Source organism: Festucalex cinctus, chromosome 4 (assembly GCF_051991245.1).
Source record: "Festucalex cinctus isolate MCC-2025b chromosome 4, RoL_Fcin_1.0, whole genome shotgun sequence".
Lineage (NCBI taxonomy): Eukaryota > Metazoa > Chordata > Actinopteri > Syngnathiformes > Syngnathidae > Festucalex > Festucalex cinctus.
This window is the reverse complement of record NC_135414.1, coordinates 12,991,706-13,013,835: the sequence shown is the minus strand read 5'-3', so window position 1 is coordinate 13,013,835 and position 22,130 is coordinate 12,991,706. Positions and strand designations below refer to the sequence as shown.

Sequence of the window (22,130 nt, the reverse complement as noted above, 5' to 3'; positions counted from 1 at the left end):
AAAACCATACCACTATTTCTTCATATTGTGACGTCTTGCAAGAATTCCGCCAGAAAACTTCGCAATGTCTCCCTTTTTATTTGTCTTGAACAAACGGCTACCGTTGGCCTTAGCCGACGCCGAAAACAAGAACAATTCACTAGCGGCGAGCAATGAACACAAGCAGCCAACACAAACGTAACGTACCTCCTACACCGGGGGACCTGTGTTGCGTTTACTGACACTCGGACATAAGAATGCTAAACAGAATGAATGGTAAAATATAATAATAAAAAGAAGAGAACCATTTTAGAGATCCATGCCTTAAATGGGAGGGCACAATCATCTTGGTGGGCGGGCACGGACCCCTATGGCCCGCCCATGGTGACGCGTGTGTTTGTTTTTTAACCCAGCCCTATTAGAGGTCTAGCAAAACAAATGTGCCAAACAAGTGAAAGGCGTGTTGTTGTTGTTTTAGAACGACAAGTCATCGACACCAAGCCTGAAGTCCAACACGCCCACACCCAGGAATGAGGCACCCACACCAGGAACAAGCTCTACTCCTGGCCTGAGGCCTCTGACGATGGGCAAACCGCCTGGCATGGAGGCATTAGGTATGAAGCACACTCATACGCCGCACCTGCTGCTAACTTGTTTTGAATGTCTGAATGGAATGTGTGAATCTGCCCTTACCTTATGTTTCCCATTCCACTCAGTTGGGAATTCAATACTTTCAGAAACTGTGCTTTTTATCATGACAAATGTTTGCATTCCCCTCAAATGACCTTTTCTCCTCTGTAGCTGCCCCTGCCCTTCGCACACCTCTGTCCATTGCGGGTTCTTACGCCACCCCATTTGCCATGATGGGTCATCATGAGATGAATGGATCCCTGACCAGTCCGGGCGTCTATCCCGGTCTGATTTCACCTCAGATGAGCGCGGCGGCTGCAGCAGCTGCTGCTTATGGACGCTCACCGATTGTAAATATTTTTGCTTGAATATATGTTTCACACATGCCTTGCACACATTTTATATACTTTATCCCAGTGGTTCTTAACGTTGTTGAACGTTGTTCGTTTAGTTTTGTTAGATAGCCAGTTGTGCAGGACTAGAATTGTTCATGCTGTCTCCCATCACACTACTCAACTTTATATTCACATCACTTTAAAACAACCTCCACTGTTTTCTTAAGATGGAACCCAGTTGCAGCAGATATAATGAAAACGGCAGAGGCCCCAAAATTGAACCCTGTGGAACACCAGACATGTGAATTCATATTGCACATTTGTGTCCGATCACTTTTTTTTTTTGCTTGACATAGTTTGAAGGGATAACATTAAGAAAGAACTCATACGATGTACCATCGCAAACAGTCGACTATCAAATTCCCTGCAGCACAGATAGGCCAATCAATGTAAAGTGATCACCTACAGACAGTGATGGCCAAGTGGGGCGTGTCATCAGGAATCATGTGAGACTTGACCTGATGGAACCCAGGTTAAGAACCACTGCTTTAGCCTCATCAGTTTGGCGCAAGCATCGACCATGTCACCTGTAGCCATCTTAGCTTGAAGGTGTACGTTGTGTATACAAAATGACTTTGAGAAACTTTAAGTTATTCATTCTGTATTTCCATAACTCTTTGTGAATTTCTCTTCTCCCCTGGCTGCGGCTTTGTGTACATAATGAGAAAGAACAAAGACTGCCAAGATACCATTACTTTGATGTTCACTAGTTAGCATTCTAAAGGCTTAAAAAAGGCGCTTTCCTAAAATGAATCTCATGTTTGAAAATCTCCCAGGTTCTCATTCGTATTACCAAGTGGGATGTTGCGTTAGCTTGTCTAAAGCTTCTTTGTTCGCAATCGAGTCGAATTTATGGTTTTCAAGGGATTTGCCTCGAAACAACCGTACAGGGCTTACAGCAGATGAAAGAAGGCATAATTTCCCGTTTGAATATTTTAATAGCCCAATTTATATCAGCAGGTTATCATTTGTTTTTTATGCTTTCGTCTACTTGTTTATGCAGGCGGGGTTTGACCCCCATCCACACATGAGAGCTCCAGGCCTGCCAACCAGCCTCCCTTCCATTTCAGGAGGAAAACCGTGAGTGTTTGAGCTTCTCATGTTGCTTTCAGCACATAACTCTGACTGAGCCGCCTTGAGATGAAGAACACCTGTGGTCGTAAATATCAGTTACTATGGATTCAATTTGTGGCACCGTTCAAAGATCAAAATAAATCACTTTTTGTTTTGTTTTGATTTAGCCATTGTCAGTGGCGATCACTCTCCCAGTTCAACTTGAATACATTTTGTTCAGATCATTGGTTTTGCAATATCAGTGGTGTCCAAACTATGGCCCGGGGGGCATTTGTGGCTCATCATCCAATTTTAAGCGGCCCATGGCATATACTAAAAACGACATCCGCTACTAATAAATTTGTTTTATAGTACTGTAGAGCTTTTCTAAATAAGCAAATGAATTATTTACAATTAACCAACATTTCTTAACACTGGTGGGAAATATATTGCTTTTTACAAGCCAAAATGGTTTCATCCACTTGTGTCAAGGTCCAAATTGTGAAAATATTCGATGAATGATTACTAATAAACTCTGTGCCTCATATGATGTGTTTAGGTAGCAAATTTTAAAACACAAAACAAAAATAAATAAATAAATAAATCAATAAATAAATAAACAAACAATAATGCAATTGTTGGATTGACTCTTATTTTGATGCGATTGATAAATTAACTAATTTGCTCCCAAAGACGTATTTATACGTTTTTTGTTTCTTTTATGCTAGAACATGTAGAAGGCTTTGATGCAGCCTCTGAACTGAAGAGAATGTTTGAAGCAATGGTAGTTATTACAATAACGGCCAGTAGTTGGCAGCAGAGTATAAGAGATCAACCAGGGCCATATTTTTCCCTAGTGTTTTAAACAGATTTGTGAATAATGATGAAACTATATTCTCATGCTAATTGCTGCAAAACTGAAACAGATAGAAATGTGCTTTTTTCCTGATGAAAGAAGAGACTCTAATTTTGCTTTTGGTAGGTTCCTTGTTTTTATAGCAATAGAACAATATTCTGTGCGCATTGCAAAATCAGTCAAAATCCAGTAAAACAGCTGCGAGCGAAGGGGATCGCTTCAGTGAAAATACCTTGGAGTGAATGAGTTAAAAAAAAAAATACAAATATGGCTGTTGAAGGACAAAGTTTGGCACCACTGGCATAACATATTGGCTTGTTGAAAGCGTACAGTTTTTTTTTTAGTTGACTTGTATCACAAAGGGGAAATGATAAAATTACTGTCAGTGGTGTATGTTTTCACCATCCTATGTCAAAATGACAAAGCCACTCTGACAAGAGACATACATTTCTCAAGTTGATCTCCTCACCGCTTGTGGCATCTTTGCAGGGCGTATTCCTTTCACGTGAGCGCGGACGGTCAGATGCAGCCCGTGCCCTTCCCTCCGGACGCACTGATAGGCCCGGGCATCCCGCGGCACGCTCGTCAGATCAACACGCTGAGCCACGGGGAAGTTGTGTGCGCTGTCACCATCAGCAACCCCACTCGTCACGTCTACACGGGCGGCAAGGGCTGCGTGAAGATCTGGGACATCAGCCAACCAGGCAGCAAGAGCCCCGTGTCCCAACTTGATTGTCTGGTAATTAGTTGTCATTGTTTCCTACATGGTCATGGCAGAATGCCTTTTTTTAACAGGCATCCAACCAGTTGCGATACATTATACACTCACTGTGACAGCTCATTGCTTGAGTCCGATTCCTCATCCCACTGTAGTCCCAATGGGACTGAAATGTGAGCAATTTGGCACAGTCTGGCAGTGCTGTGCTTTGCTGAAATAATCCTTTACTGTTTTTGGCATCCTGCTGAGTAAAGATGTTCTGATTGGCTGACCTTGTCTGCCATTACCAGGCTCATTGCTTCCTCCCAACTGCCTTCGAGTTCTCATTTTGATATTGTGGCTTCATCCTCTTCATATGTCCGCAAACATCCTGGAGTGCAATTGGCTCTCATAAAGCCATCAGGGTGCTGTTTTAATGCGGCTGAGTATGGAGGACCAAAACTCGCTAAATAAATAAAAGTGGAAAATAAAAACTAAAAAAAATAGAATTAACAAATAAAAAAAAAAAAAAAAAAAAAATATATATATATATATATATATATATATATATATATATATATATATATATATATATATATATATATATATATATATATATAAATAAATAATTTATTTTATATTTAATTCTATATTTATATTTATTTTTTGTATTTATTACCACATTTGTTTTTATATTCATTTTTATTTATTTTATTTTATTTTTTACTTTTATTTGTGTGTATACCTATCCTCCTGACTACCAAGAAAAAAAATATTGTCCAATCCTGCTGATTTTGATATTCCCAAATCTTTGTGAAGTAACTGGAATACTGCAAAAGAAATTTTTGAAAAAAAAAAAGTTTTTATTTTCAAGCTATGATGTATCCACTACAGAGGACATTTTTAAAACTTAAAGGCTAGGCTCAAATACAGTTAAAATAATCCAAACAATACTTTAATGTGTTCTTAAGAGTCTTATAGAACACATGCTAACAGCATTTAAAGCCTCAATTTTTTGAGCAAAAAGTGTTATACACTTACTTTTCCTCTTCCCTAAAAAGTGCTTGCACTGAGGGAAGCCATTTTCTTTTATGATGCAACCAAAGGTAGCAAAGCCTCACCCCTACACATTTGGTATCATTGGAAAGCTCTGAATGCACAAAAGGAGTTAAGTCAATCGTATGCACTTTGTGGGAGATATTCAGGTTTAAAAAGGTCCACTACAGAGGACAAATTTGAATTGCTGGTAGTCAGGAGGATACACGTATGTTTATTTCCATTTAGATTTATTTTTTTGTATTTAAATTTAGATTTAGATTTTTTTTTTTTAATATCCGTATTTATTTTCACATTTATTTATTTTATTTTCAAATTTATTCATTCATTCATTCATTTTTAATTTTGGCGGTTTTGGTCCTCCATAGCTGAGAGCGTCCACACTTCTGACTCCTTCGCTGCAGTTCTTGTTGAAGCTGACATCTTTGTTTTCACCTTATCATGACATACAAAGAATTTTTTCCAAAACAGCACTCGTCTTACAAAAGCCAATTGACAGGATGAAGTCCACACTTAATTAACTGACCGCCCACCTTTGTTATTATTGTTCTTAGTATGGGGAAAAATCAAAGGTATCAAGATGTTCTTCATTAATCCGGACAACGCTCACTTGGTGTTTGTGCTTCAGAACAGGGACAACTACATCCGCTCCTGCAAGCTGTTGCCCGATGGCCGCACCCTGATCGTGGGCGGCGAGGCCAGCACACTGACCATCTGGGACCTGGCGTCGCAGACGCCACGTATTAAGGCGGAGCTGACCTCCTCTGCCCCGGCCTGCTACGCACTGGCCATAAGCCCCGATGCAAAGGTCTGCTTCTCCTGCTGCTCGGATGGGAACATCGCCGTTTGGGACCTCCATAATCAGACCCTCGTCAGGTAAGTAGTCTTAACAAAATAGTTACAAGCGGATTCCTCTTCCCCTCACGGAGTTATGATGTAACTCGTCTCCTCTTTTCTTATTCCAGGCAATTCCAGGGCCACACGGATGGAGCCAGCTGTATTGACATCTCGCATGATGGGACCAAGCTGTGGACCGGAGGCCTGGACAACACGGTCCGCTCTTGGGATTTAAGAGAAGGCCGGCAGCTCCAGCAGCATGACTTTACCTCGCAGGTAAAGACGACATCAGTGTTTGAAAGTCAACATTCATTTCAAAGTTGTGGAAGGTTTCATAGTCAGTTCTTTGGTTGATTCTCGTTCCAGATCTTCTCATTAGGCTACTGTCCCACTGGGGAATGGCTGGCTGTGGGCATGGAGAGCAGCAATGTGGAGGTGTTGCACCACACTAAGCCTGACAAGTACCAGCTACATCTGCACGAAAGCTGCGTCCTCTCACTCAAGTTTGCCTACTGTGGTAAGAAATTTGCATTGTTACACATGAAAGGTGTACTCTTTGGATAGCTGTGCAAGGAGTTGCCAGAAGTAGCATTGTCTGTTAGTTTCCAATATTGTCTTAAGCCAGATGTCTCAAACTCGCTGCCCAGGGGCCAATTGTGATCTGCAGGATATTTTGAGATCAAAGTGGTGACGACCTCAGTATTACAACTTTGGTGTTATTGGAGTTCAGGTGTCTGGGATGATTTTTTATTTTTTTTTCGTGGCAAAGTGTCATTTAGAGTATTGTTATAAACAACATATATTATCTGTAACCTGAGGGAAAGGATGACCTTCTATGGTTAAGGTTAGGGCTGTGCGATTAACTTAAATTCAGCTACAATTTTGATTATTAGACTCCTTGATTACAAAATTGGCATAACCGTAATAATAATAATAATAATAATAATAATAACAGTACACGGGGCTAACACCGTGAGAAACCCAATTTCAAAATAAACCGTGCCTTACGAAGTAGTATATGGAGATCAATGCATTGTTGCGCTTTTATTTTGAAGTTGTTCCCGGAAGTATGTCGTCGCAGTGTAAGGACTGACGTGACTCGTCTATTCAGAGTTTGTGACGGCAATATAGATGCCGAAACTCTTGCGACAAATGTCAGTAACTTCATCCTAAAATCATGCTCAAGCTCCATTTAAAAGCAACATAATTACGCTGACATTGTATTGTACGGCGCCTGTTGCCAGCGTTTAGCAGCGACTGCTAGCTAGCAGTATGCTAAACGCGCAAGCTAGAAGTGCTAAATTGCTCCAGCCGTCTGATTACTTTTCAAAGGGATAAAGGACTACATTCCGTAGACAGCTGGGATAGACTCCAGCGCGCCTGCGACCCCGAGGATTAGTGGTTCGGAAAATGTATTGATAGATTGTGCACACTTTGATGCTGACAGCCTGACTAATTTGCTGTTCCTACTGGTCACTTGTTAATAAACCAGGCTTACTCAAAGGTGCTATTTAGCCGACAAAATCGCTATTGTGTTGTGTGTCTGACGTCACTTTAGTCCCATAGACCAAAATCTATGGGATGAGATTTGTCTAAAATCTCACTGTTTTAGAGGAAAATAGTTTGCTAATAGTTTAAGTTAAAAAAACAAACAAACAAAAAACAGTTGTTTATCTAAAAAATGAAAACCAGTTAGTTGGTTGTTCATTATTACATGCAAATGTTTTTTTTGTCTTCTGTATTTATAATTGTTTTTAACCAAGAAAGTACATATATTTTTATTTCTATCCAAATTATTATTCGCTAGAATTTTCAGTAGGATATCTGAATACCAAAATATTTGATAGCTGCAGCCGAAATAATATTAATTTGGATTTCTTTAGAGACATGCGCACGAGTTCCTCTGCCACACCCCATCACAGCTAGCGTGCGCCCCGCAAGCCATACTGCACATGATGCACCCCAACTCAAGTTTTTGCTAACATAAATAAATATATTTTATAATAAATGTATTTGGTCCAAAAGGAACTTACATAATTATTGTGCTTGAAATTATTTTATTTGTCTTAATATTTTTAATAAACAGTTTCTTGTTTTGTACCAAGAAATAAATGTTTGAATAAGCGTAGTTTCAGTTATTACCGAAATAGTCTGATTATTTTTTTCCCCATAATAAAGCAGCCCTAGTAAAGGTACATTACACTGTAACAACAAAAGTGTGGACTCAATTCTGCTCACAAAACTACTCCAATTGGTTTGTCAGCATGACATGTGATCGCTGCAAGCTCATGCCACTCTGTAAGATGCTTGTGAGGATTTTTTTCTTTTCCCTCCACAAACATGCCCATTTCGAGAAAATTGTTTCTGGTTTATATCCTGCCAAGCCTGTGGAAGTGTTGCGTTCAAGTTTAAGCTGCAAACAAATGAGATTTTTCTATCACTTAACATCCCCCCCCAAAACGCAAGTATTTATTTCTGCTCTAAGCCCTCCTTCAGCACATTGTCGTATTTCAGCCACTACAGAGCTGGTTAATTCAAATGATGCTTCCGGGCTCTTGCTGCCATTAATTACACCATTAGCCAACTAGTCATTTGGGTAATTAGTCAGAAGCTGATTGAAATAATTATCTGAGTGGAAATAGTGCGAGACCCATAATGAGATTTTTCTGATCGTTTATGTTGTACTATTTTCCCCAATTAGCTTTTATGGCCATTGATGGATAAAGCAAAGTCATTATGCGTTTGCCCCCTGGCTCCAGTTATGGATTCAAAGCATAAATGCTGCCTTTGTAGAAGATGCTCAAACTAGATTGTCTGCATTTACATTATTTTCTGAAGACAACAATTGTGTTTACAGGTAAATGGTTTGTAAGTACGGGGAAGGACAATCTGCTGAATGCATGGAGGACTCCCTATGGTGCCAGCATATTCCAGGTATTAACATCAGTCATGCACAACAGGTCACACAACTAACATTTCCTTGTTCATTTAAAGGAAACGAGAAGCATCCACCATTGCTGTTGTTTATTTGTAGTGGTGCAACGGATCCTCATTGATCCGTGGTTGGTTCGGATCAGGCTTCACGGTTCGCAATTGGTTGGGGGGGGGGGGGCGGCGGGGGACAAATAATATAGTAAAATGTGCATTCACAGTCGATACCATTCTGACATGTCAAGGAAGCTGAAACATACTCAACGTAACACGCAAAGTCTAAATTCAAAATAAAGTTGACCAAATACAGTAATACATTGACGGCAATGCAAATAGCCTTAGTAGACTTTTATTTTGAAGTTGGCCCACGTCGTGGCGTGATGACTCGCTTGATTTCCCTTTTAGACATTTCTTTACTGTAGTTTATTGACATTGTAGTTGCGACGATCAACATCAACATAAAGCTATCCCGAACTCATGCTAAGAAACTTCTAATTAATTTCACCTTCATTGTATGATACGGCAGAAGTCTCTGATGTAAGTGGCTAGCGGCTAGCTGTTAGCATTACCAACGAGTGTCTGGCTGGAAGTGAGTTTGACTGCTGGTACCTGGCTTACTTTCTTTTTCAATAATCTGGAACAATGCTACTTTGTAATTCGCTCTCCATGTTTAGGGAATATGCCTTAAATTGCACGTTGAGGTCTTTTACATATTTAAAGAAAAAATAATTGATAAATAGAAATTTGTGTTCATTTATTTTATAAAACACTTTTGCCCATAAGAAAGAAAAACATTCAAGTCAAAATGTCAAATTTAGCTGTTTAAATTATAGGAAGCCATCAATACCGAATTATTTTACACATGGACAATGTAAAAGTAAGAATGTCTCTGCCTCATATTGCACTTAAAGTTGTGTTCCTAAATCATAAACAGCTATATTGAACATTTTGAATCTTTTTTTTTTTTTTTTTTAATTTAAAGGGGAAAGGCGACACTTAACGACTATAATAGACATTTTGATTTTATTTTTATTTTTTTAATGGAAAAAGTGTTTTACAAAATAAATGAAGACAAAGTAGGCTACTATTTACCTTTTTTCTTTTTTCTTTTTTTTGGCTTATCCGAAAAACAATACGATCCATGACTCAAAGCCGTGATCCGATCCGAACCGTGACTTTTGTGATCCGTTGCACCACTATTTATTAGTGTGTCTCTGTCCGACTAGAGTAAAGATCCTGATAGTTATTTTTTTGTGAAATGTAGATATCTAATCTAACGAGTGTTTCATGTATATCCAATGGTGGTGCTCCACGTGACATTGTTTTGTTTGTACAGTCCAAGGAGTCGTCGTCGGTCCTAAGCTGTGACATCTCAGCGGATGACAAATACATCGTGACGGGTTCTGGTGACAAGAAGGCCACAGTCTACGAGGTCATCTACTAGTGACACTCACTCTCACTCCGCTTGAGCACTTCTACTGAGATTACTCTCGTCGCTGACCCTGCCATCTATCTGCAAAGTGGAACTCAAGACTTTTATCCACCTCTGAATACATCCGCGACAGGGAAAATGATTTTTACAGCGTTACAGCCTTTTTGTGTCTTAATTTCTTTTGTAATTTTTCAAGCATAACGCAATGAAGCAGTGCTTCAGCCCTGAGAACCATGGTCCACAGTTGTCTTGTGAAAAGTGTACATATTGGATTAAATAAAAATACATTTTATATATATTATAAAAAAATGATATATATATTTTCATGTCCTGGGTGTACTTGTGATATGTTTTGGCCCTCACTGTCTTACTTAATATGTGAGCGCAATTCTTAGATTAGAACTTTTGAACTGTAACTCAGCATTTTTGGTTTCCTTGAAGCACATTGTGTGGGCTGACCTTTTCAACAAGCTGCAGAGACGCAGGATGTTGTAAACTAGGACGTTGCGGAACATTTAAATGGCCTTTCAGCTCGATGCTCTTGCGAGATAATGTGGTCGGATTTGCATCGTGGAGCCACTGACTCATTTGTGCCACACTGATTGAAAAGAAGAGATTGCTGGAGTTTAATGTTTAGCCTAAACGCTTGGACCTCAGTTGGCAGCAGAAGCACCGCAGCAGCCATGAACTTAATGACAATGTGCTTTTGACTAACTGTATAACAAGGGATGCAGAATCCCACCATTAGTTTCTTAACAAGAGGCAAAAAGTCCTTTCTAAGCCATTGGGATCAATTTTTATCTTATCAATATTCCTCGAATGTGTTTGGTCGATCGTGACTGGGAGGCAGGCAGACATCATCAACTCCACCTTGCAGAGGAAATGATCAGTGCCTGTTCTTGATGAAGTTGTGGGAGACGAACGAAATACACAAAGACTAATTCAAGTGTTGCTCATGTTGACATGAACACTTAATGGAATCAGTTTTTACACTGTGCTCCTGACAACGTCAGCCTTTCCTACACAAACAAAAGGGGAGGGGGTGTGGGGGGATTGCACTTCCCACTGTATCACACCAAAGTATGTAGCAAATGCTGTCAGCACTGGGAAGAAATGTATAGTTGTTCATAAATCAATAAAACGTTTTGTAGAAGCTGTCTTGTTCTCTGCCAGAAGAATATACTCCCTCGGGGATGATGGGGCACTGGCCCTGGGCATCCGCCATTAAATTTGAGTTTGAATGTTGATAATGAAGTCATATTTATCTACAGGTATGTGACGACGCCAATCATGTTTCGGATTTCTCACCATAACAATAGAAAACTGATACATCAATATATAAACACATTTGCCAATGATCATGTCACCATTCCATGGAAATCACAATGCCCCATCACTCCTGAAATCAGCTCATGAATCTTTTCATGGCACCCCTCTGAAAATATTCTGTGGAGATTTGATATACAAATACGTAATAACCAACAATCACTGGTTAATAAACAGTAATCAAGTAAAAAAGCTTTTGTAATAACACTTTAATGTCAAATTAAATTGAATCGGATAAGTTGATTAATCAATTCAAAAATATTCGATAGTGACAGCACTTGTTTGTTGTACAGGACTATTTACTATGGTTTTACAACATGAAAGTGTGCAATAACCGACCCATCCCCCTCAGCAATGCGTGACGTTGTTACGAATCCAACTGGAATTTGTTTGCTGACGTAGGCACGTTTAGGAAATTGGGATTTTAAGAGCAGCCCCTACTGTTGAGTTATTTTTAGAACAGGCCTGCAGGCAACCTGTGGTCATTGTTGGCTACCTGGTGACCCCTGCAATATGGTAATCGAGTCTCGCTTTGGCATGCCAGCTTTCCACATTCACATTTATTTTCTCGCTTCATGTTTGCAAAACCATTTCAAATATTTGTTTCCAACTGATGGGCTATTTTCACGTCGTAAACACTTATTGGAGCAAAATCAAAAGCAATGATGCAATGAAGCATGCTGCTTCACTTCACACGGATCTTTCACACACACCCACTCTTACTCTCAGAAGAATGACAAACCACTTTGGGAATTTGCAACTCGTGCTCAGCTATTGTATGTGATGCTTGATTACAGTACGTGTGTGTGAAGCGTACAACTGCTGTATTGTGTTCCAATAGGCAGTGTAGCTTGAATTTATCTTTGCCTGTTGCAGGTTGATAAGGATCATTGTATCCTGTCCCACTTGCTCGCCATTCAATTTCTCCTTCCTGTCTCATGTCCTTTCCCACTCTCGTGTTCTGCTCCCACCGCAGGAGGTGTAAGCGTTCATTTTCACGTTTGTGGGAGAGATTGGTGTGAGGCTGTGATTTCTGGCTGTGTTTTCACGAGAGGGAGACTGTGTGGTTGGGGATGCAATATGGGGCCATTTCTTTGCCATGCATCATCTCACTTGTGTGGGTTCAAGGCTCATATGGGCCATCTTGTCTACTGTACGTTCCCAGCGGTGATTTGTTTCTACAATTACTCTTTCTCTCTCTCTCTCTCTCTCTCTCTTGCTCTGTATTCCTGCACTGCGATTGGCTGGCAACCAGTTCAGGGTGTGCCCCGCCTGCTGCCCATAGCCAGCTGGGCTAGGCTCCAGCACCTCCCGTGACCCTTGTGAGGAGCAAGTGGTTCAGAAAATGGATGGATGGATGGATTCCTGCACTGCTCATGAGGCCAACTTCCAATCCATAATGTGATAAATACATAGGTTGGTCAGTTTTTTTCTGCTTTGTAGACCATACTGATTCAGTAGGAACTTACAAACTATACATTGTTTTGTATTTATTTAGTTATTTATTTGTTTGTTTGTTTGCTTACATTTTACAACAGACGTAATTTGCAAACGGCTAAATTTGCAAGGATTTTTCTCGTTTGTTATGTTGTAAATGCAAGTTAACCGTTTTATTTACTTCCTGACTGTAATGGCCACTGGTGCAAATATGGACAAACACAGACTACAGGTAGTTTTACTCGACGCTTGTCGGAAAAATCTCAGGTAGTTAATTTGTGCACCTTACAAAGCCAAATTCAAATAGCATATTAGTCGTACGTCTTTGGTGAATCATCTCAGTGTAAAATACCCTGCTCAAGTTCCCTTGTGCTGTTGTGGGCACAATTAAAACTGGACACGAGGAGTTCTGACAATTGTTTTGATGAGGGAAGTAAAGCAAAGTCCATTTTTATTGTGAAACATAACCATTTCGATTTGATTGTTGTTTAACAGTTGTATTTTACAAGGGATTGATACTATTTAAGAATTAAAGAAAGCTATTGGAACAGGCTTTAATTCGAGATATATTTTGAAGTTTGAACATGTAAACATAACATATGAACATAAACAAATAGCAAGTAAAAATTGAGAGAAAGAAAAAGAGAAAACTCAAAACAATCATTAGAAATGATTTTCAATTTCATGTGTTACATTAATTCCAAGAAAAATGTGATTAATTGCAATTAATTGTGGAAAATTGTGCGATTAATTTGTTTAAAAAAATGTAATCACTAGACAGCTATCCCATTTTATCTCATTTTAGAATTTTCATTAATTAGGGGTGTTTAAAAAAATCGATTCGGCGATATATCGCGATACTACATCGCGCGATTCTCGAATCGATTCAATAAAAAAAAATTTATTTAATATTTTAATGCTGTTCAAACATGAAACAGATTACAACCTCTATAAGACTGAAATTTCAGATACATAAATAATACATTTTCATATAAATCTTACACTCTACAAGCTTACTGATTAGTATTTTCTAAATTTGAATGGAAAAAAATCGCAACAATCGACTTATAAATTCGTATCGGGATTAATCGGTATCGAATCGAATCGTGACCTGTGAATCGTGATACGAATCGAATCGTCAGGTACTAGGCAATTCACACACCTATAATAATCACGATTAATCACTTAATTAAAATGGCTTTTTAATGAACATTTTTTTGCCCATCAAATTTGAAGAGTACCCGTTATGTGTTAATTCTTTTCATATTTAATGTTATGAGGATGTCTTCAACATTTTTTGATTGACTGCACACTCTCATCCTCTTTTTCTGCAGTTAATTACTTGCATAATTTAAAATGAAAAAAAAAACAACCCCGATAGTTTGACGTGAACAAATATTGTGAATTTCATATGCAAATATTTATTCAACGCATTACTTAAATGCATGTAGTTATGTTGTTCAAAGGCAACCTGTGCTATCTTTAATGTAACCATCCGCTGTCAAGATAAAGGATAATCTTTGGTCAAATTAATAGTGCGATTAATCTTCATTAATACATGATTAATGCGATATTTTGTGTGATTAATCAAAGAGTTAACGCTTTAACTATGACAGCACTAATGTCACTATATATATATATATATATATATATATATATATATATATATATATATATATGTGTGTGTGTGTGTGTGTGTGTGTATGAATGATAGTTTTCTTGAAGCATTTTTCTCTGGTGTAAATTGTCATGTGTCATCCTCCCAAAGAATGCTACTCTTGAAGAAAAGCAGCATTCTGTGCTAAAAGCTCCAGTGAAGGCCTCTTAGCCTTTGACAGGCTCAGCCTATATAATACTGACTCAAAATGCTTTTGTTCTCTTGACAGTCAACAGCTTTTTCAGTGAAGGAAAAATGATGTACGCCATTCCGTCTCCCTCCTCGTTCCATTACGGGAGGCAGGTAAAGCTTCTATTTTTTCACCCGACAGCTCTCTCATTTCATCTTTCTTTTATAGCACGGCGAGACAAGACGGAGAGCAAAACTGATGAGCCTTTTCCATCTCTCTTTTCTCATCTCGACAGCCTTTTTCATTTTCATCATACACCTCTCACTTTTCCCCCTGCATCCATTCAACCGTGATCGTCCGACTTCTTTGTGCCATGTCTTTGTTTTTCACGTGGATCCAACTAATAAAAATGTGATTGACGGTGCAGTAATTCCTTAAAAAGACTGAGGAGAATAGATTAAAAATGTATTTCTCATCGCATGTAGCCCAGTGCTTGCAGAGGGAGATTAAAGGAGGCCTATGTATAGCCAAGGAATGCTGGTCTTCCATCTCCCCAGAGTAATTGGACTCCCTTTGATAGCGCGCCTGCCGTGCCTCATATGCTGACCGTCCGTCAGATGTGAAACTTTCATCAGCCTTCACCTGGCCAAGCAAGCACACCCAAACCATCGGCAATGAATGAATGAATTGAATGTTCACATTGTTACGGGCTTTACACAAGAGCCTTTTTATTCTTTGATTGCACTGAATAGTGGAATCAATGTTTAAAATGCCTTTCAGTCAGTATTTTTTTTTTTTTAAAGCTGAGAATAAATATACATTGGAAAGGGGTTTTCCCGCTGTAAGGCAAAACTACTAAATGTGGTTTATTGATGCAGGTTCCACTGACCTTGGATGTCATAGCTTGGAGGCGTCCAAGCTGACAACATTCCGGTTAAGTTGCAAATGTAAGATGGATGCCTTCAGGAAACAGTTAACCTCAGGCTTTAAGTTTGACCTGCAAAACTCACTCGACTAATCATTGTTCTGGTTGCCATTATGGTTGACGCGGTCTTTGACAAAGAGTATCTGGACAAAACCACAGTCTGTCTAGAAAATATGGACACATGAAAACAAATTAGAGTAGCTTTAATTTTTTTTAATGCAATTCGATTTGTTGTTGGAGTTAAAGTTTGCCTCTTCATCCTTTGAACATATCATATTAGAAATCATCGAAATGAAGGGTTACCAATGGATTTAAGAATAAAATGTGCTGCAATACGACGCTGGCCCGACCTCAAAGTAGACAGAACAATAAAGGAGTAAGTCAAAGTCTTAATTGCAGCCAATTCAAACTGATACAAACTGGGTAGTATCTTTTTTTTCTAATGGAAGTGTGTTAAAGGGGAAACATTACAATGTGGAGACACTGACACAGCCGTACCAGCATATCCTCGAGCTCTGCCTCACCTGGTTGTACATTCCTGTAACATCTCACCAGGACACCAGGAAGGCGATATGCAGTAGCAGCTCTTCTCTGATGAGCTCCCAGGTGACTGACCGAGCTCCTCGCTTGAGCTCAGAAACCTCATACATCGTTCATTTCTGCCATATTGTGTCCAACTCTCCACCTCTGTTGAAGACATATTTCAGCCTTGATGTATATGATCACATTTTCATACAGCATGATATACAGGGGTGTGCTCAAAAAATCGATACGCAATATATCGTTGCGAGCCTCATTACAATACATGTATCGATACGCAGGCGTCAGAATCGATATTGCTCGTTAACTTTGAACAGGCAGTTAACGTTTGCATTTGCGGCTTGCATTGTACCGTCTTTGAAGTTAATTGCCTTCAATTAATGCAAAAATAGCTCACCAGTGATTGGACACTGTGTCTTGCTTAGAAAAATTAAAGCACAGGAAGAATATCAACATTTATTTACTTATAAACTTAATAGGGCACATGTGTCTTAATGTTCCTATTTTCCTATATTTTGTTTAAAAACGAAATAGGATGTGTTACTTAAAAAAATGCTGTTTTTATTTCCCCAAATATTTAAAATAAGCACATTTTAGAGCTGTAATTTAAATACTTTGATATTTTTGCTCATATTGGCTCATGCCTATTAATACATTTTCTTTGCAGTGCGTATACGTTTAGACCAGGCATGCCGCTGGGTGGGAAACCAGAAGAGCGACTAACAAAAACATTTTTGTTGTCCAGCATAATAAACATATCCTTTAGGCATACATATGACTGTTATTATAAAATGCAAGTAAATTAATGTAAAACATCGGGATACGTATCGCCTTGAAGATCATGTATCGCGATACGTATCGTATCGTGAGGTTGGCGTCAATACCCAGCCCTAATGATATACTGAATACTCTCAAAACAGAGATGCAGTATTAGCATATAGTGTTTGGACAGATCATTTATCTTGGGAATTCCAAAAAGCTGAAAAAAAATCATTATGTTCATTGACCTTTACCATGTCTAGCTACCAAATTTATCTTCGATGTTTCTCTTCTAAGATTTGAAGTCCTCCACCCTGGCTGTCTCGAACCCCCTGTAGCGTCACTCTCATGCCCTCCACCCCTCTCATTCATGCACAGATGTTCTGCCTTATTTCAGCAAGTCTTCCTTCTCCCCTTACCTCCACCTTTCTAAACGTTCCTTCTCATGCTCCCTGCTCTCAATGTAAATCCAAACGTCCTCTGCGAAAATGGTCCAAATGGATCCAAGTCGAGCCTCATCTGTCAGCCTATTCATCAACAGGGAACAAGAAGGGGCTCAGAATTGATCCCTGATGCGGACCCACTTCTACCCTAAACTCTTCTGTCACATCCATAGCACACCTCACCGTGTCCTAAACACATTAAAATGACCATTATGTCATTTACTTAGTACACTGTATCCTGCAAATACAAAATTTCAGCTGTTAGAAACAAGCATTGAAGCGTTGTACTGAGTTGCCTCAATATTTGATCTTAATTCAAACATGAAATTTTATGTAAGAATCTTCTGGCAGGGGGTATGCAAGCCACATTAATATGTATGCTGGACAATTTCACACTGCATAAAAGCCCATTGAAATTGCTGTCAACTGCTTGTCACGTTACCTTGGCATTTCACCTCGAGCAGCCGTGACCCCTCGCCGAAACAAATGACCCCTTCATCCAGTGCAAACACTGCCTGTCAACCTTCAAATCACTTTTCCTAGCCCACAATAACCTCCTCGAACCCTCCTTCCTCTTCTTTGGGTATTCAGCTCTTTCTTTGTGTTCTTTTTACAACATGCTGGGGGGTGCAACAGGCAACACAGCGGAGAGCTTGAGCACCACTGTTTTCTTAACGTTGATAATTAAAATATTGCTTGTTGCTTCATTGGCTGCTCATTATCTAATATATTAGGTGTATTATTATAACTATTAATATACAAAGATTGGTTTCAAATGAATGTATGGAGTAATAACAAGTTATCAATTAGAAATTAGTATGAAAACAATGACACCCTATTACTTCAAACATAAATGCATAAAATTACAATTTCACCCATTTTGGGTCAGGACCTGCTTTGGTGTTTTAAAAAAGTACATTTTCTTCAGCTGTTGTACAAACAGATGCAACATAGTTTCTTCCCCTGTCTCACACACCATTACCTCTGTGAAAGGAAGAGACAACCCTGGGCCGGTGGCAAGGAAGGGGAGCACCATGGGTAATGTCAGTAGACACACGTCAAAAGTACAGCCTGCGTCCTGAAAAAAAAGCTGTGCACGCTGTGACAGCAGTCCGCCTATCCCCCTTCATGCTGTAGCGCCCCAGATTCTGTCCAGTACAGACACAAAAGCTTCCTGTGTTCTTCCCCAGGGAGGAGGAGCTCAAGAGGGAAGCAGCAGGGAGGGTCATCAGCAACACTCCACTGGGATAAATGCTTTTCCTCTCGTAGTTTCACCTCACTGCACAGCTATTGTCCTCGGGAGAAGTGCAAGAAGGCCTTTGTGTGTCGGTCTTAAAAGCAACAGCATGAGAATGCTGCTGCTTCTTTGTTTGTGTGTGTTTGTTACTGAAGTCACCAATGTGTGCACTGTATTTTGAAGAAATAAAGCATTTTGAATTTAATGGCAGAATCACTTGCCAAATGCTATGTTTGTTGCTGGGTGAACATTTCCCTCCCTGACTCACCGATTTTATGGATTAACTTAAAAAGATGTAGACATAGCTAGCTAGCTACCAACATGCTGTAATTGAAGAAATGGCCAGAGTGATAGTAGGTAAGTAACTCGAGTCGCAATAGAGATCTGGACGTCACTTAACTATTTCTCTGAATACGCCACCTGTGGCAGGAAAGTAGCGGTGTCGTCATATTCCCACCCAAGAGCATTGACAGTCACTATGATGAAAAGCACATGATATGCATGTGCAAGGTGGACAGGTTGGATGAAATTACCCTTGCCAGTGAAGTGTCGGTGATTCTGCTACGTGGAATTACCCCATTTCTTATACTGGTGAGCGCTTACAAATCTGATCATACAAAGGCTTACAATCCGGATTTTTTTCCCCTTTATGTGTGGTCAAAATGCAATCGAAGTTGGCAGTTCCACCTTGGCAGTAGGGTGGCCAGATGTCCAGATTTAGGACGGACAGTCCTAATTTTTAGTGATGTCATGCACAACCCTAAGATTGTTTGTCCTCCTTTTGAGCCGCATTGAGTTTATGTGACCCAACATCAGACTCGCCCACACCCCACGTTTGTCAACTGGTCTGGTATTGGTTCAATAAATGTAAAGCTCCACGTGCGGCTATCTGACTATGTAATTTCTTAGCTGTGTTCTTTGGCAGCAGCGCGCTAGCAAGCAAAAAACAACAACATCTTTTCCTTGTTATTTGCTTTTCAAAATAAGTTGTGTTTTGTGGCACGTTGCACTTTTCCAGAAGCAGGTCACTGCTTAGTGGTTTAAAAATATGATACTGTAAACTAAATAAATTGTCAAAAAGAAGTTTGACTTTTTAATTGATTTTTTTTTTTTTTTTTTTTTTTTTTTACCATTTAGTTAAACATACATGATCTATAAACCATACAAAACTTTATTTTTTATGAAAATACACCTCAATTCTGTGTGTACAGTGTTCCCTCGTTTTCTGTTGGGGTTATGTTCCAAAAAATACCCGCAATAAATGAAATCCGCGAAGTAGTTAGCTTTATGTTTTACATTTTTACAAAGGTTTTAAGGCTCTAAAACCCCTCACCACACACTTTACACACTTTTCTCATTGAGACATTTACATTTTCTCACATTTCTCTCTTGTTTAAACATTCTCAATGTTCAAACCTTCATACATTTATAAAATAGGTACATTACTGTAAAAAAAAAAAAATGCATCAAAAGAAATCTGCGAGGTTGTGAAAAGCGAGCGAACACGTATTATTATTATTTGTTTTTAAATATGTCCTCCATTTTGACCTTTTGGAAATGGCCACCCTACTTGGCAGTGTTATTTAGGTATGTTAGCAACTTAGCATCTGCTAATTCGACTGACGCCGCCGTCATTCATGCTGTAAAAGGTCTTTATGGTGTTGGTCAGTTAATAAATTCAATGGTGTAATATCTATTAACCCGTAGCAGCATAACCGAATAAAACAGATTATTTCTCCCATATTTTGCGTGTGGTAATTTGCCTGAAGCTAGCATCCGATGAGAAAATAAAAAGAAAAAAGAAATAAAAAGTTGATGACTAGATAGGCCAAAGACAAAAGAGTCCTGGAAAAGCACATTACAAAATGTTTAAATCCTCAGGTCACCTTTAATTAAGATCACCTTCAATTGGGGCCCCTAAATCTTCATATTAAGAGGGAGTATAAATGCACTTGAGTAACCCTCCATCGCTTGCTTGCAGCCTCTCCTCAGTCAGATTAAAGGCAGCGGCAAGCATTGTAAGAGGCAGAGGTAATTGCCCTCATTTGTGGCCTTGACAAAAGCCAATGTTCCTGCTGCTCTTAAGTAATCTGGAGAGTGCTAGTCAAGGATTCTTCAAGGCTGCTGGAAATTGGATGTCTCTTTTCCCTCCTTTACAACCAAACTGAGACAATTATGAAACTCAGTGAGGCGGCATCCTCGCTACATTGAACTTTTAGCTGGATTTAAACTCTGCAAGCCACACATTAGTGGCTGCACTCTGGTGGGATGACAGTTCTGGTAAGGGGGTGGGATTTAGGGGCTACATTGCATTGACATATTTATCACAGGTAAAGTTTTCTGATGAGGCAGCCATAGGTCTTTTCAAAGGCATAAAGACTAGCACACAGAAATATCTTCTTTTTTTTTTAATCCAAATATCAAAGGGATAATTAATTCATAGGTGAAAGGTTTGGATTATTTTTTCATTACAATAAATAAATAAATAAATTGAGATTGAGTTATCAACCAATCTTGAAAAGGTATGTAAAATATTTCAGGGAGGCACTTACATGTCTTGTTCAGAACTGTGTGTGTGCATGTACAAGGATTGCTGCACACTAAAATGATCAATTCAGCACGCGTATAAGTCAGATAATTGATGGACGTATGTTGGCTGATGTCAATCTGTAATAGCCTTAGTGGCTGAAAACCATAATTCACTTTTCAACACGATAAGTTTATGATATAACGGGAAATCTCTAACGCAAACTGTTGAATTTTAGAGTAGTTATACCCACTTAAACCCACTATAGGAACATGTTTGTTTGTTCTATTTTGGTAAATGATATTGATGACTCCACATTATTTAATGCTGGAAGCAAGGCCAGTCAATAGACAACATAACAATGAGAAATGAACTTAAGGTGTTCCTCCTTACTTCATATCCAATCAGAATTAGTTGCTAAATTTAATGGAATATCAAAAAAAGTTCAATACATTCAAAGAGATACAAACATCAGAGATACTGTTTATTAATGTGTACAGATTGCTACAAATGTTTTGTTAGTCACACTTGGTCCCATATTTTGCTTTTTATTGGGGGGGTGCTGGAGTCTATCACAGCTGGCTCCGGGCAGTAGGCGGGTACACACTGGACTAGTTGCCAACCAATCGCACCAATCAGAGGATAATAGATTGAAATATCTGGCACTGTTTGGAGAAATTTGAATCAAATTGGTTAACGAAACAGTCCCATAGCTAATATGGGTTAAGTTGTGTCGGCCAAGCGGCAGATTTGACTGACATGGAAACATGAAAATACAATCTAACATCCACATACAGTACTGTGCAGTGCAGCCAAGAGAAACACAACAAAGAGAATAGACTGTTGGGAATAAATGATTGCAATTTCATAGAATAAATATTAGAACTAAGAAATTGTTTTCACCCTTGAGCACATCCCATCAAACATACACAAATCTTTCAGTGAGATGTGACAACTTATTACTCTCAGGTCAAAGCCTTCTATTTGACTTGCTAAACTCTTGTTAACAGGACACTAGGGGTGTGAATTGCCTAGTACCTGACGATTCGATTCGTATCACGATTCACAGGTCACGATTCGATTCGATACCGATTAATCCCGATACGAATTTATAAGTCGATTGTTGCGATTTTTTTCATTCAAATTTAGAAAATACTAATCAGTAAGCTTGTAGAGTGTAAGATTTATATGAAAATGTATTATTTATTTATATGAAATTTCAGACTTATAGAGGTTGTAATCTGTTTCATGTTTGAACAGCATTAAAATAAAATATTAAGGCT

The 22,130-nt window shown here is 39.0% G+C and overlaps 1 protein-coding gene across 9 annotated transcripts in view; it reads left to right on the top strand.

Annotated features, from left to right (window-relative positions):
• The window catches only part of tle3b (TLE family member 3, transcriptional corepressor b), a 36,371-nt gene extending 25,352 nt beyond the window's left edge, over positions 1 to 11,019 (top strand). For all 9 annotated transcript variants that reach the window (XM_077519008.1, XM_077519007.1, XM_077519009.1 and 6 more), the window contains exons 13-21: positions 458 to 593; positions 781 to 959; positions 2,008 to 2,084; positions 3,403 to 3,652; positions 5,295 to 5,542; positions 5,632 to 5,779; positions 5,870 to 6,020; positions 8,361 to 8,437; positions 9,771 to 11,019. In XM_077519008.1, the coding sequence (XP_077375134.1) occupies positions 458 to 593; positions 781 to 959; positions 2,008 to 2,084; positions 3,403 to 3,652; positions 5,295 to 5,542; positions 5,632 to 5,779; positions 5,870 to 6,020; positions 8,361 to 8,437; positions 9,771 to 9,878 (1,374 nt within the window). In that variant the 3' untranslated portion in view covers positions 9,879 to 11,019. The remainder of the gene's footprint in view (positions 1 to 457; positions 594 to 780; positions 960 to 2,007; positions 2,085 to 3,402; positions 3,653 to 5,294; positions 5,543 to 5,631; positions 5,780 to 5,869; positions 6,021 to 8,360; positions 8,438 to 9,770) is intronic.
• Positions 11,020 to 22,130: the final 11,111 nt, after the last annotated feature.